Consider the following 13,053-nt stretch of genomic DNA (forward strand, 5'->3'; position numbering starts at 1 on the left):
GATTCAGTTCCTCTGCGGTGACAGGGACCTGGGTTGGCAACCAGGGTCCCCAGGTTCCCGCCGCTCTCCTGAAGATAAGGGCGGGCAGGGCGCCGGGGGGCAGGGCCGCTATAAGGAGGCCGGGACTGCGGGCGCGGCACCCAGAGCACGCCACGCCAACGCCATGCTCAGCGCCCAAGAGCGCGCCCAAGTAGCACAGGTCTGGGACCTGATCGCCGGCCACGAGGCGCCCTTCGGGGCGGAGCTTCTGCTCAGGTGGGTTGGGGCTGGGTCTCCAGAATCGTAGCGAGGCGGAGACTGGGGTGTTGGGCCTGAGTCGGGAGGGGGGCGGGCCTGACCGGGGGTTCGCGGGGTCTGGGCGGCGCAGACGCTGGAGGGACCGCCCTCCCTCTTCACCCTTGCTCCCGCAGGCTCTTCACGGTGTACCCCAGCACCAAGACCTACTTTAAGCACCTGGGCGACCGCCCTGACGAGGTGCAGCTGCTGAGCCACGGACAACGTGTGCTCGAGGCGGTGGGAGTGGCCGTCCGGCACATGGACAACCTGCGCGCGGCCCTGAGCCCGCTTGCCGACCTGCACGCACATGTGCTGCGCGTGGACCCCACCAACTTCCCAGTGAGCCACCCCGGGACGTAGCAGGGTTCGCGCGCGCAGCCGAGGTGGGGAGGCATTAGGCAAGGAACTGGCGAGGACAGAGCTCTTCTCACCGGCCTTTTCTCCCGCAGCTGCTGATCCAGTGTTTCCAGGTGGTGCTGGCCTCCCACCTGCAGGGCGAGTTCACGGTGGAGATGCAGGTGGTGTGGGATAAGTTCCTGACGGGCCTGGCGGTAGTGCTGACAGAGAAGTACCGCTGAGTTCTGTGCCCCGGGTCTAGGTCTGCGCATGTCAATAAACAAGCCTCAAAAGTCTGGACCCCGCGCAGGTGTGGTCTTTGGGGAGCAGGCGGACTGACGTCACAGTTGCGGGCAGAGAAGCTCCGGGTCCTGAGGGGAGCCTCGCGGAATCTTAGGGCAGGATCCCCAACCTTTGCTAACAATGGAACCAGGGGCACAGGAACGGCACCTTGGGCACTCAACAAACCCTGAACGACGACAGTTCCCGGTCTGACAGTCTGGGGGTCCGGGCCGGGTGTGTACACCCAGAGGCTTGCACAGAACAGTTGCCCTCCCGGGGCAGGGGAATGTGGTGGGGCCGAGCGTGTGCTCGGATGGGGGAAGGGTCTTCGGCTTCACCTCGCATCTGGCACCCGTGCGGTGCCATACCATTCGCAAAGCACGTCCTCATTCACACACTCATTCATCTCCGTCCCTACCTCACTCCAGGAACTGCAAGCCTGAATCTTCGCCTCTTTAACAGATAGGCGGGGCACCGGGGCCTAGGGGGCAAGTTCCTGGCCTGAGGTCAAACAGACTTCGTGGCCCAGGGCTCCACAGACCCTCATCTCTGTTCTTTCCCATCTTCTCCCCTACTTCCAGCACTCACTCTGTAGTTGCCTTGCCCTGGTCCAAGTTAGTCCCTTCCTCTGAATCTCCTGGGGCAGGGAGTGGGGGTAGGAAGGAAGACCTCTACGGCCACAACCCATGTCACATCAACATGAGGTGCGATACTAGGCTTGTCTCTAAGCGAGCTGAGCCTGATGCATCCGACGGAAAATCCCCAACCGCGCTGGGTCTTTTAAATAATTTAGAAGATCCTAATGCAGGGTGGGTGCCTGGCAGGCCCACGGCCACCCAAACCCCACCCCAGCTCCAGCCGCCCCGCTCAGTCTCTGGGGTCGCTGGGCCATGGCGCCCCATCTTACACACACACACACACACACACACACACACACACACACACACACACACACGTGCCCTGTCAATCTCTCTTCCCTCTGCAGCACTGGTGCAGGGATCTTAGTGCTCCATTTAGAGCCTTTGCAAATGCAGGAGCCTGACCCTGGGAGCTCTCCAAACTCTGAATGAGAATGGTTCCCCGGCTGAAAATCTCACATCTGTGCAGGGCTGGGAAGTCGGGGACCAAGTCCAAAGCAGGGGGTGGGGAGGGGCTGCTGGATGCCAAGTCCTGACCCTGGCTGAGTGGAATGCCCCCGCTTGCCATGACAACACCTGCTAACCCACGCTGTGCCAGGGCCTGCCCACCATTGTGGGTACGATGCTTAAAGGACTTCCCCCCTGTTACATCCTGCACCCACATTATTTACATGGGCAGTTTACAGCTCTTCATCCTGGGGAAAAGTTTAGTGCGAAAGCAGCTTGTTTCACTTCGGAAAAGACTGTGCTCCTCTCCAAGACTGGCAAATAGACACCTCGAGGCTACGCCAGCTGGGGACAAACTCGGGTGCCAATGGGTTTGCGTGGCCCGGAAACATGTGTGAGCTCCCAGACCCACAGGAGCAGGAAAAGAGTGGGCCCCAGGACTGGGTGGGGCCCACTTGGGACTCCAGCACTCCCGCACCCTCTCAAGACCGAGCTTTCCAGGCTGGCACCTCCTGGCCCTGTGCCAGCCAATGAGCACGGCACGATCGGGCGTGCCCCTCGCGCCCCAGGCATAAAGGCTCGCGCACTCCCAGCCCTGCACGCTTCTGGTCCTGACCCAGACTCAGAGAGAACTCACCATGGTGCTGTCTCCCGCCGACAAGACCAACGTCAAGGGCACCTGGGCTAAGATTGGCAACCACAGTGCAGAATATGGCGCAGAGGCCCTGGAGAGGTGAGCAGCCCACCTGCCCGGCTGGGACTGGGGCCGGTCGCCCCGTCGCATCCTGGTCCTGGGCCGACCGGCCTAAGCCCGGCTCTCCCGTCTCTTCTCCACTCAGGATGTTCATAAACTTCCCCAGCACCAAGACCTACTTTTCCCACTTCGACCTGGGACACGGCTCTGCCCAGATCAAGGGGCACGGCAAGAAGGTGGCCGACGCGCTGACCAAAGCCGTGGGCCACATAGACAACCTGCCCGATGCCTTGTCTGAGCTGAGCGACCTGCACGCCCACAAGCTGCGTGTGGACCCGGTCAACTTCAAGGTGAGCTCGCGGGCAGGGCCGGGAGAGATCTGAGCTAGCAAGGCAGAGAGTGCGGTGGGGTTCCAGAGGTGGAGCACGGCGGCACTCCCCCAACGCGGCCCCTGACACCCCCTCTCTCCGCAGCTCCTGAGCCACTGCCTGCTGGTGACCCTGGCTCTCCACCTCCCCGCCGATTTCACACCCTCGGTCCATGCCTCCCTGGACAAGTTTTTGGCCAGTGTGAGCACCGTGCTGACCTCCAAATACCGTTAAGCTGGAGCCTCTGCGATTCCTACCCTGGTCTGGGGCCCTCTGGCGCTCTGGGCACCCTCACTTCCCGATCTTTGAATAAAGTCTGAGTGGGCTGCAGCCTCTGTAGCCTCAGTTCTCTGTGTCCACAAACCGTGCCGGGGTCGGGGTGGTTCCCAGCAACGAGGAATGGGAGGGCTGAGGAGGGATGGGAGCTAAGGCTGAGGCCTCCCAGAATCTGCTGAACCAAGCTCTGACTTGCAAGGGCTCTGCCCGAGGTGGGTAGTCCTAAAATGGCACCCTGTTTTGCAGTTTTTCTGATCCCCCTTAAAGATACAGTTAGGGGCTTCCCTGGTAGCGCAGTGGTTGGGAATCCGCCTGCCGATGCAGGGGACGCGGGTTCGTGCCCTGGTGCGGGAGGATCCCACATGCCGTGGAGCGGCTGGGCCCGTGGGCCATGGTCGCTGGGCCTGCGCGTCCGGAGCCTGTGCTCTGCAACAGGAGAGGCCACAGCGGAAGATCCAAACAACAAACCACACAATCAGGCTTTTTGTGGTGTCTCCCGGCAGTTCTGCCTTGGTGCTGTGAGCAACCTTCACAAAGACCCCCATCCTGCGCGCCAGTGCCCTGGACTCCACGCTGGAACCTTGCACACCCCACCCACCCTGTAGACCTTAGGGACCCTATCAGCACCTCCAGCCAAGCCCCCATCTTCAGGGCAACACCCAGCGCTGGATAAAAGTTTGGGGAGGGTGGTGGGGCCCCTGCTCACCACTTTCTTTCTGGACAAGGACCTCTTCGAACAGCTGGAGAGTTGGCTTCCCCCTCTCCACCACACACTCTTCCTCTGCCCCACAGCCCAATTCGCTTTCATTTAAATATAGAAAAACACTGAAGAATTAAATTAAAATCCACCCATGTTTTTTTTCACACACACACGCACACCGTTTTTGTGTGATTCAAAGGAGAGACAGAATCCCTCTGTCCTGTCCACCTAACTCCCGCAGAAAAAGCCAAGGCTCAGAGTTTGGGACTGACCCCACTGCTCCTATCTTCTGCTGAGGGGACACAGCTACATCTACAACTGTACTTTTTTTTTTTTTTTTGGTTAAAAATACCATTCTACCTTAGGCATATTTTTCTTCAACCTGCTCTTCTCACTGAACTGTGTCTCCTCTACCTGTCTTCTGGCCAATTCATTCAGCTCTGTCTCACTTCATATGTTTGTTAGTCATTTTGATATTTCCATTAATTTCCTGTTAAAATCCTCTGTCAATCGTTCTCATAAGTCATTTGTCTTTTCCTTATATCTTTGTGGGAGGTCTTCCCATATTGTGAATGTAAGACATCAGCTGAGAAATGTTCCTCAAATCTTGCCTTAAAAGGGCCGCGGTGGGGACTTCCCTGGCGGTTCAGTGGTTAAGACGCCGCACTTCCAGTGCAGGGTGCACGGATTCGATCCCTGGTCGAGGGACTAAGATCCCGCATGCCCCGCGGCTCACCCGCCCCCCCCAAAAAAAGGCTGGGGTGCAGCAACTATCACCCTGGAAGAAGAAACTTGAACCCGGAGCCCCCCAGCCGGAGGGATTCCAGTAGACATTTGTTGAGGACATGTCACCGATGCGCACACGTCTTGTGTGCATCCGTCTCTGGCCTGAACTAGACGCACCGAATCGCCCATTCATTCACTGATTCTGCCCAAATTTAAAATGCCTAGTGTGTGCCAAGCCTAGGTCCAGGGTGGGTGGGACGGGCTGACCTACTCCCTTCTTCCATCCCTCAGGGGTTCTAAAGGGTGGAAGAGCGGACATCCACCCCGCTCCACAAACCGGCCCCCGCCAGCTGGGACCAGGATAGCACTTCCGGGGAAGGTGGACGCAGCGGGCGGGAAGCAGCCGGTGGGAGGGCGAATACCCTGGCCAGAATCTCCAGGTCCCTCCCCAAACTGGGAGCGAAGCACGCACCGCCCAGCCAGGCGCAGACATTGCGCCGCGCGCCCCCTGCTGTCCAGGTCCATAGGCGCATCCCGGCCCCGCGCCAGCCAATGAGCGCGCCCGCGATCGGGCGTGCCCCTCGCGCCCCAGGCATAAAGGCTCGCGCACTCCCAGCCCTGCACGCTTCTGGTCCTGACCCAGACTCAGAGAGAACTCACCATGGTGCTGTCTCCCGCCGACAAGACCAACGTCAAGGGCACCTGGGCTAAGATTGGCAACCACAGTGCAGAATATGGCGCAGAGGCCCTGGAGAGGTGAGCAGCCCACCTGCCCGGCTGGGACTGGGGCCGGTCGCCCCGTCGCATCCTGGTCCTGGGCCGACCGGCCTAAGCCCGGCTCTCCCGTCTCTTCTCCACTCAGGATGTTCATAAACTTCCCCAGCACCAAGACCTACTTTTCCCACTTCGACCTGGGACACGGCTCTGCCCAGATCAAGGGGCACGGCAAGAAGGTGGCCGACGCGCTGACCAAAGCCGTGGGCCACATAGACAACCTGCCCGATGCCTTGTCTGAGCTGAGCGACCTGCACGCCCACAAGCTGCGTGTGGACCCGGTCAACTTCAAGGTGAGCTCGCGGGCAGGGCCGGGAGAGATCTGAGCTAGCAAGGCAGAGAGTGCGGTGGGGTTCCAGAGGTGGAGCACGGCGGCACTCCCCCAACGCGGCCCCTGACACCCCCTCTCTCCACAGCTCCTGAGCCACTGCCTGCTGGTGACTCTGGCTCTCCACCTCCCCGCCGATTTCACGCCCTCGGTCCATGCCTCCCTGGACAAGTTTTTGGCCAGTGTGAGCACCGTGCTGACCTCCAAATACCGTTAAGCTGGAGCCTCCGCGATTCCTACCCTGGTCTGGGGCCCTCTGGCGCTCTGGGCACCCTCACTTCCCGATCTTTGAATAAAGTCTGAGTGGGCTGCAGCCTCTGTAGCCTCGGTTCTTTGTGTCCACGAACCGTGCCAGGGGTCGGGGTGGCTCTCTTTGCCTTGGACCAAGCAACTCTCCGAGGCAGGTGAAGAGAGGGAAGGGGAAAACAGTACAGAAGAGGGGCGGAGCCGGCCCCACTGCCACTGCCTGGGATTCTCTGGGCAGCCCTCACCCTCACCCTGGAGTGACTTGCTGAGTACATCCGCCCTTTACCGAATTAATTCCAGAGACGTGCATATTCATCGCGGGTTTGCTCAAATAATGGGTTTGTTTCCTGTTTTTACATTTTATGGCACACACACTTGTGCTGAGAGTTGGTGGACCTCCAGCCTAGGACCTTGGAGCTCTCCCAGGGCTCTTCCCAGAGTTGGGTGGTGGGGAGAACACAGAGATCACACTTCTTCAGAGGCTCACTGAGTACCCCCTCCCCATCAAATGCCTCCCAAGTACATGCACAGTCTAGAGGAAATTGGGGTGAGCAGTGCCATTGCAGAGCCAGGCAATTTCCTGGATATGCCCCTTTCACCTGGTACACCCCCCAGGACACTCACAAGGTCTAAAGGACTGATTTGGGGGGCCCAGCTCAGGATCCACTGCATCACCCTGAGGCCCACTGACTCACCCCAGTGCAGCAGTGGAGAAGAGAGCCCGGGGGGTGGGGGTGGGGGTGTGGGTGCCTGCACTCCGATGTGCTTCTGTCCCATGGAGAATGCCCCTAGTGCCCAGTCCTGGTAGTCGTCCAGCCCTGAGCCCCCGACTGAGAGCAGTGTCCTTTCTTCCCTGGGCCCAAGTGTCATCCTCAGAAAATGCGATGGCAGGTTGCCTGACTCAGTGTGTCATGCTTTTAGCACAGCTGGTGGCACAGTATGAGCTCTGTAAGAGGCAGTCTTCCTTATTTTATTATTAGGAAAAATGAGGGACTGGGCTAAAAGTGGAAACAACCCAGATGTTCATCAACAGATGAGTGGACAAACAAAATGTGATCTATCTATCCATAAAATGTAATGTTATCCGTCCATAAAAAGCAACGAAGTGTCAATACATGCTATAACATGGATAAACCTCGGAAACATGCTAAGTGAAAGAAACCAGGCATAAAAGACCATATATTGCATGATTCTATTCACATGAAATGTCCAGAATACGCAAATGCACAGAGACAGAAAGACTGGTAATGGCCAGGGGCTGGAGGCCAGGGGTTATGGACTGATGGCTAATGGGGACAGAGTTTCTATTTGGGACAATGAAAACGTTCTGGAACTGGACAGTGGTGATGGCTGCACACACTCTGAGTGTAATTAAAGACACTGAATTGTACACTTTAAAATAGCTAAGACAGTAAATTTTATGTTACATGAATTTCAACGCAATTTAAAAAAACAAAAGGATGTACAGTGATGCCTGGCACAGCATGAGTGCTGCATAGGTATTAGCTATTATTTTGGGATCTATCCTAGGCACCCATTATAAATGCTCATTGTCAGAAAGGGGCGTCTGTTATGAACCAGGCACAACCTTGGAAAGAAGAAATTGTTATCTTCCTTATATACCATAAATGAGAAAATAAACTCAGAAAGGTGTCATAATAGAGTCGGGAGGGAGGTAGAATAAGCTGACGTTCAATGCCAAAATCCACGCTAAAATTCAGGGCAACCTAATATTAATGATACATACTAAATATTAGTTTCCATAGAGTAAACCTTCAAAAATACGGGCCTCAGGGTCCAGGTTGATTAGGAAGGCCCCAGGTCGGAGCAGACGCTCCGTGGAGCGCTCCGGGCCCCTGGGGCCAGATTCTGCGACCAGAGGCACGGCGAACCCAGGAGGCCGAGGGGACCGCGGGCCGATACGCGCAGGCGCAACCCGGGCTTCATCAAGGCTCCGAGCGCGCGGCCGGGCGGGCTCCACGATGGTGCTGGAGGCGGCGGACCGGGCTGCGGTGCGCGCGCTGTGGCTGAAGCTGGGTAGTAACGTCGGCGTCTACACGACCGAGGCCCTGGAGAGGTGCGCACAGGCCCCGGGCTCCCCTGCCTTCAGCCCGCTCGGGAAAGCGTCCTCCTTCCTCCCCAGCCTGACTCGCCGTTCCTCCCGCAGGACCTTCCTGGCCTTCCCTTCCACCAAGACCTACTTCCTCCACCTGGACCTGAGCCCCGGCTCCGCCCAGGTCAGAGCGCACGGCCAGAAAGTGGCCGACGCGCTGACCCTCGCCGTGGACCACCTGGACGACCTGCCCAGCGCCCTGTCGGCTCTGCGTGAGCTGCACGCGCATAAGCTGCGCGTGAACCCCGTCAAGTTCCAGGTGAGCTCGCCGGCGGGGACTGACCCCTGTCGCCGGGGGAGGGGGCTCCCGTCAGGGAAAGGGGGTGCACCCGCGTGGAAACGACTCCCTCTCCGCAGCTGCTGGTCCACTGCCTGCTGGTGACCCTCGCCCGGCACTACCCTGGAGACTTCAGCCCCTCCCTGCAGGCCTCGCTCAACAAGTTTCTGAGCCACGTGATCTCGGCGCTGGCCCCCAACTGTCACTAAATTGAAAGGGTTGTCGCGTGGGGCTCGTGTTTGAGTAAAGTCCGCGGACAAAGCCTCAGGTGCGCGAGTGTTCTCTCTAGGGGAGCGCGCCCTGGGCCTGACAGGGGGCGGGGGCGCCCCTCCTAAATGAAGTAGGGGTCTGAGGAAGCCCGAGTCTCACACTACCAATTGTCAGATCCCAGCAGGACGCCCCCCGAACCCCGGCAGCTTGGGTCAAGTCTGGACAGCGAGTCCCAAATCCCAAGTGGTAAACCCCGACTAGCCATGCCCTTGGGCGCGACCACTTAGCGGTGCAGACCCGGGGCTTCGGCCACTCGGGAAGGGGTGGCAGGTGGCGGTCATGGTCGCAAGCTGGCGAGGCCGGACCCTCCTCCGGGCTGCCCACTTCGGACACCTCAGAACCACCTAGAAGCGCGCGGCACAGCCTGGGAGAAAATTAGGGACCGGCGCCCCTGCCGGCGCGGACCGGAACTGCGCCTCCGGAACGTGCTGGGGACTTTGGGTAACCGGTAGGCTTGGGGTCAAAGGCACCTTTGCCAGACTCTGGACCTGGTGGAAGGAGGTGGCTCCTGCAGCGGACAGGGCGGACCAGGGAGCCGGCAGAGAGCCCTGCCCACATGCCACACTTCTCAGGAAGCAGACCTCAGAGCGTCTTCCTTTAAAAAATTCGGAGAACTACTCCACTTGCTGCACCTGCCTGTGTATCCCAGTGGGCTCAGCACATCCATTATTCCTTCACTCCCCACTTGACACATGGGGAAACTGTGTGAACAATGGAGGGCATGGGAGTCCCATCCAAGAGTACATGTGACATGCACAGATAGAAGTCCCCTCTTATCCTGAGGGATATATTCCAAGACCCCCAGTGGATGCCTGAAACCTCAGTACTGAACCCGAAGCATGCTATGTTTTGTCCCATATGTACACACCTATAGTAAATTTAATTTATAATTAGGTACAGTAAGAGAGTAACAGCAATAACTAATAAGACAACGATAACAATGTACTGTAATAAAAGCTATGTGAATGTGGTCTCTCTCTTTCAAAATATCTTGCCGTGCAAATTTGATAACTTTTCCATCTCAATACCAGAGCAGTTACCACGCACTGCGGCTGTAACTTTTGCAGTTTGAAGTGCGACAGCAAAACAGCATGAATTTTTTTCCTTCTTCACAATTTCACAGATAGAAGATTCGTTCTTACCATAGATCTTAGCAACCTCAGCATACGATTTTTTTCTTTCCTTATTGTCTGGAACTTTTAGCTTTTATAAAAAAGTTAATTTTTGGCTGTGTTGGCTCTTTGTTGCTGTGTGCAGGCTTTCTCTAGTTGCAGAGAGCGGGGGCTACTCTTCGTTGCGTTACATAGGCTTCTCATTGCGGTGGCTTCTCTTGTTGTGGAGCACAGGCTCTAAGCATGCGGGCTTCAGTAGTTGTGGCGCGCAGGCTCAGTAGCTGTAGCGTGCACAGGCTTAGCTGCTCTGCAGCATGTGGGATCTTCCCCGCCCAGGGCTAGAACCCGTGTCCCCAGCATTGGCAGGGAGATTCTTAACCACTGCGCCACCAGGGAAGCCCTAGCTTTTCATTTAAAGAAAGCACTTGAGGTCTTCTCTTTGGCACATCGCTCCTCTTGTGCTTTGAGGCCATTATTAAGTAAAATAAGGGTCACTTTGAACACAAGCACTGAGATGCTGGGACAGTCCATCTGATAACAGAGAGGGCTAGTCAGTGACAAATGGGTGGTACACACCGGACAAAGGGATGGTTCACATCCCAGGCGAGATGCAGTGCGACAACCGGAGATTTCATCACAATACTAGAATGCACATTTTAAAACTTATGAATTGTTTATTTCTGGAATTTTCCATTTAACATTTTTGGACTTGGGTGGACTGTGGATAACTGAAAGCATGGAAAGTGAAACAGTGGATAAGAAGGGAATAGAGGGCTTCCCTGGCAGCAAAGTGATTAAGAATCCACCTGCCAATGCAGGGGACACGGGTTGTTCGAGCCCTGGTCTGGGAAGATCCCACATGCCTCGGAGCAACTAAGCCCGTGCGCCACAACTACTGAGCCTGTGCGCTAGAGCCCATGAACCACAACTACTGAGTCGACGTGCCACAACTACTAAAGCCCGCAAACCTAGAGTCCATGCTCCGCAATGAGAAGCCGCCACAATGAGAAGCCCGCGCACTGCAACGAAGAGTAGCCCCTGCTCACTGCAACTAGAGAAAGCCCGTGTGCAGTAAGGAAGACCCAACACAGCAAAAACTTAATTAATTTAAAAAAAAAATAAAAAGGGAAGACATACCACACACACACAGGTGCAAACACCCACAGGCAGAACAGCCCCACAGAGACATGTGACAAGGTAGCATGTAATGTAAGTCTTCCAGGTCCTTCTAGGCACATTTGCAGAGATTTTCTTTTTTTTCTTTTGGCCGTGCAGTGCAGCATGTGGGGTATTAGTTCCTCAACCAGGGATCGAACTCATGCTTCCTGCAGTGGAAGAACAGAGTCTTAACCACTGGACCACCAGGGAAGTTCCTTGGAGAGATTTTCTTAAGAAATGGTATCCTCAAAATGTCACTGGAAAAAATGAACACACTGGATGATATAAAGAGCAAAAACTTGGTATGGGAGGAAAAGACACCATAAACAGAGTTAAAAGAGGAACTGGGAGAAAAATATTTGCCACCAATAGCAAAGGGTTATTATTTTTTTCTTTACAAGATCCAAATTCTTCTTTCCCACCCCCTCTACTTTTTTTTTTTTAAACACCAGTCAACCCAATAGAAAAATAAGCCAAAGGACAAAGAGGCAACTCATAGTATACCAATGACCAAGAGACATTTGCAAAGATACATAAAGACATGCAAATTAAAATGCTCATTAACAAGACACCTGTCATGGAAATATTTAAAAAGGCAAGATCAAATACACTCCTGGTGGAAGTTTTAGTATAACCTTTTGGGAGGGTAATTCAGTTGTATACAGTAGTGGGCTGGTAAAGGTAAACATTTAAATAACTGGCACTCAGGAAGAACGGAATGGGAACTGATTTGTAGCATATGCCAATTTCCGTGATGTAACGACTGCCATCATGGTTGATTCAGGCTATCAAACAGGTTATCACTGAATGGGAAATTAGGAAGAGATATATAGGGACTTCCCTGGCGGACCAGTTGTTAAGACTCTGTGCTTCCACTGCAGCGGGGTGCCGGTTCAATCCCTGGTCAAGGAACTAAGATCCCGCATGCTGCATGGCTTGGCAAAAAAAAAAAAAAGAGTGATTTGGTTTCACCTTAAAAAAAAAAAAAGAGGAAGAGATGTATAGTAGCTGCCATTGTGTCATATTTCCACTGTCCAGATACAAGAGATGTAAACATAGATGATAGTAAACTGTAGTAACATAATTAGGAAGTAATTGGCTTTCAGTATTTATTACCTGTTTTTCACATGACCTATTTAGTTGTAAATTACTATAACTTAATTTTTAATAGTGGTTGTGTTTAACAACAAGCTCTCAAAATTCCTACAACTTAACCTGAGCCAATACAAGCAGGTTCCAGCACACCGCTGGCTGTATCCTTTATTTATTTTTTAAAAAATATTAAATTTCTTTTGGACTTCCCTGGTGGCACAGTGGTTAAGAATCCGACTGCCAATGCAGGGGACACGGGTTCAAGTCCTGGTCTGGGAAGATCGCACATGTTGCAGAGCAACTAAGCCCATGCGCCACAACTACTGAAGCCTGTGCTCTAGAGGCCACGAGCCATAACTGTTGAACCCATGTGCCGCTACTGAAGGCCATGTGCCTAGAGTTCATGCCCCACAAAAAAGAGAAGCCACCGCAATGAAAAGCCCGCACACTGCAACAGAGTAACCCCCACTCACCACAACTAGAGAAAGCCCGCGCGCAGCAACAAAGACCCAACACAGCCAAAAATAAAATAAAAAATAATAATAAATTTACAAAAAATATATATTAAATTTCTTTTATTTCTTTACCTAGGAATAAATCTACATCAAATATCAGTATATAGGGACTTCCCTGGTGGTTCAGTGGTAAAGAATCCACCTTCCAGTGCAGCGGACGCAGGTTTGATCCCTGGGCAGGGAACTAAGATCCCACATGCCATGGGGCAACTAAGTCCACACACTGCAACTACCGAGCTCGCGCGCGAGCGCCTCAATTAGAGAAGAGAAAACCCTCACAGCACTAGAGAGAAGCCTGTGCGCTACAATGAAAGATCCCGCATGCCTCAATGAAGATCCTGTGTGCCGCAACTAAGACCTGACACAGAAAAAAAAAAAAAAAAAAAAAAAAACAGAATAAAATTTTTCATTTCACAAAAAAATTT

General features: G+C 54.5%; 4 protein-coding genes across 4 annotated transcripts; all 4 read left to right on the top strand.

Annotated features, from left to right (window-relative positions):
• Window positions 1-94: 94 nt before the first annotated feature.
• On the top strand, window positions 95-912 carry HBM (hemoglobin subunit mu). Its single transcript, XM_024759691.1, has 3 exons — window positions 95-255; window positions 411-615; window positions 726-912. The coding sequence occupies exons 1-3, from the start codon at window positions 164-166 to the stop codon at window positions 852-854; spliced, it is 426 nt and encodes a 141-aa protein (XP_024615459.1). The 5' UTR covers window positions 95-163; the 3' UTR covers window positions 855-912.
• Window positions 913-2,546: 1,634 nt separating this feature from the next.
• On the top strand, window positions 2,547-3,371 carry LOC112409503 (hemoglobin subunit alpha). Its single transcript, XM_024759689.1, has 3 exons — window positions 2,547-2,712; window positions 2,819-3,023; window positions 3,147-3,371. The coding sequence occupies exons 1-3, from the start codon at window positions 2,618-2,620 to the stop codon at window positions 3,273-3,275; spliced, it is 429 nt and encodes a 142-aa protein (XP_024615457.1). The 5' UTR covers window positions 2,547-2,617; the 3' UTR covers window positions 3,276-3,371.
• Window positions 3,372-5,333: 1,962 nt separating this feature from the next.
• Window positions 5,334-6,158, top strand: LOC112409551 (hemoglobin subunit alpha). Its single transcript, XM_024759777.1, has 3 exons — window positions 5,334-5,499; window positions 5,606-5,810; window positions 5,934-6,158. The coding sequence occupies exons 1-3, from the start codon at window positions 5,405-5,407 to the stop codon at window positions 6,060-6,062; spliced, it is 429 nt and encodes a 142-aa protein (XP_024615545.1). The 5' UTR covers window positions 5,334-5,404; the 3' UTR covers window positions 6,063-6,158.
• A 1,752-nt stretch (window positions 6,159-7,910) lies between these two features.
• HBQ1 (hemoglobin subunit theta 1) lies at window positions 7,911-8,748 on the top strand. Its single transcript, XM_024759558.1, has 3 exons — window positions 7,911-8,168; window positions 8,259-8,463; window positions 8,562-8,748. The coding sequence occupies exons 1-3, from the start codon at window positions 8,074-8,076 to the stop codon at window positions 8,688-8,690; spliced, it is 429 nt and encodes a 142-aa protein (XP_024615326.1). The 5' UTR covers window positions 7,911-8,073; the 3' UTR covers window positions 8,691-8,748.
• Window positions 8,749-13,053: the final 4,305 nt, after the last annotated feature.

This window comes from Neophocaena asiaeorientalis, unplaced genomic scaffold (assembly GCF_003031525.2).
Source record: "Neophocaena asiaeorientalis asiaeorientalis breed wild unplaced genomic scaffold, Neophocaena_asiaeorientalis_V1.1 scaffold254, whole genome shotgun sequence".
NCBI lineage: Eukaryota > Metazoa > Chordata > Mammalia > Artiodactyla > Phocoenidae > Neophocaena > Neophocaena asiaeorientalis.

What these genes read in the sequence shown, in the direction of transcription:
- HBM (XM_024759691.1), top strand. Translation starts at nt 164, where the DNA reads ATGCTCAGCGCCCAAGAGCGCGCCCAAGTAGCACAGGTCTGGGACCTG. An exon ending in GGGGCGGAGCTTCTGCTCAG is followed by an intron (nt 256 to 410) that starts GTGGGTTGGGGC and finishes TTGCTCCCGCAG; the next exon opens with GCTCTTCACGGTGTACCCCA. An exon ending in TGGACCCCACCAACTTCCCA is followed by an intron (nt 616 to 725) that starts GTGAGCCACCCC and finishes TTTCTCCCGCAG; the next exon opens with CTGCTGATCCAGTGTTTCCA.
- HBQ1 (XM_024759558.1), top strand. Translation starts at nt 8,074, where the DNA reads ATGGTGCTGGAGGCGGCGGACCGGGCTGCGGTGCGCGCGCTGTGGCTG. An exon ending in ACGACCGAGGCCCTGGAGAG is followed by an intron (nt 8,169 to 8,258) that starts GTGCGCACAGGC and finishes TTCCTCCCGCAG; the next exon opens with GACCTTCCTGGCCTTCCCTT. An exon ending in TGAACCCCGTCAAGTTCCAG is followed by an intron (nt 8,464 to 8,561) that starts GTGAGCTCGCCG and finishes CCCTCTCCGCAG; the next exon opens with CTGCTGGTCCACTGCCTGCT.
- LOC112409503 (XM_024759689.1), top strand. Translation starts at nt 2,618, where the DNA reads ATGGTGCTGTCTCCCGCCGACAAGACCAACGTCAAGGGCACCTGGGCT. An exon ending in GGCGCAGAGGCCCTGGAGAG is followed by an intron (nt 2,713 to 2,818) that starts GTGAGCAGCCCA and finishes TTCTCCACTCAG; the next exon opens with GATGTTCATAAACTTCCCCA. An exon ending in TGGACCCGGTCAACTTCAAG is followed by an intron (nt 3,024 to 3,146) that starts GTGAGCTCGCGG and finishes CTCTCTCCGCAG; the next exon opens with CTCCTGAGCCACTGCCTGCT.
- LOC112409551 (XM_024759777.1), top strand. Translation starts at nt 5,405, where the DNA reads ATGGTGCTGTCTCCCGCCGACAAGACCAACGTCAAGGGCACCTGGGCT. An exon ending in GGCGCAGAGGCCCTGGAGAG is followed by an intron (nt 5,500 to 5,605) that starts GTGAGCAGCCCA and finishes TTCTCCACTCAG; the next exon opens with GATGTTCATAAACTTCCCCA. An exon ending in TGGACCCGGTCAACTTCAAG is followed by an intron (nt 5,811 to 5,933) that starts GTGAGCTCGCGG and finishes CTCTCTCCACAG; the next exon opens with CTCCTGAGCCACTGCCTGCT.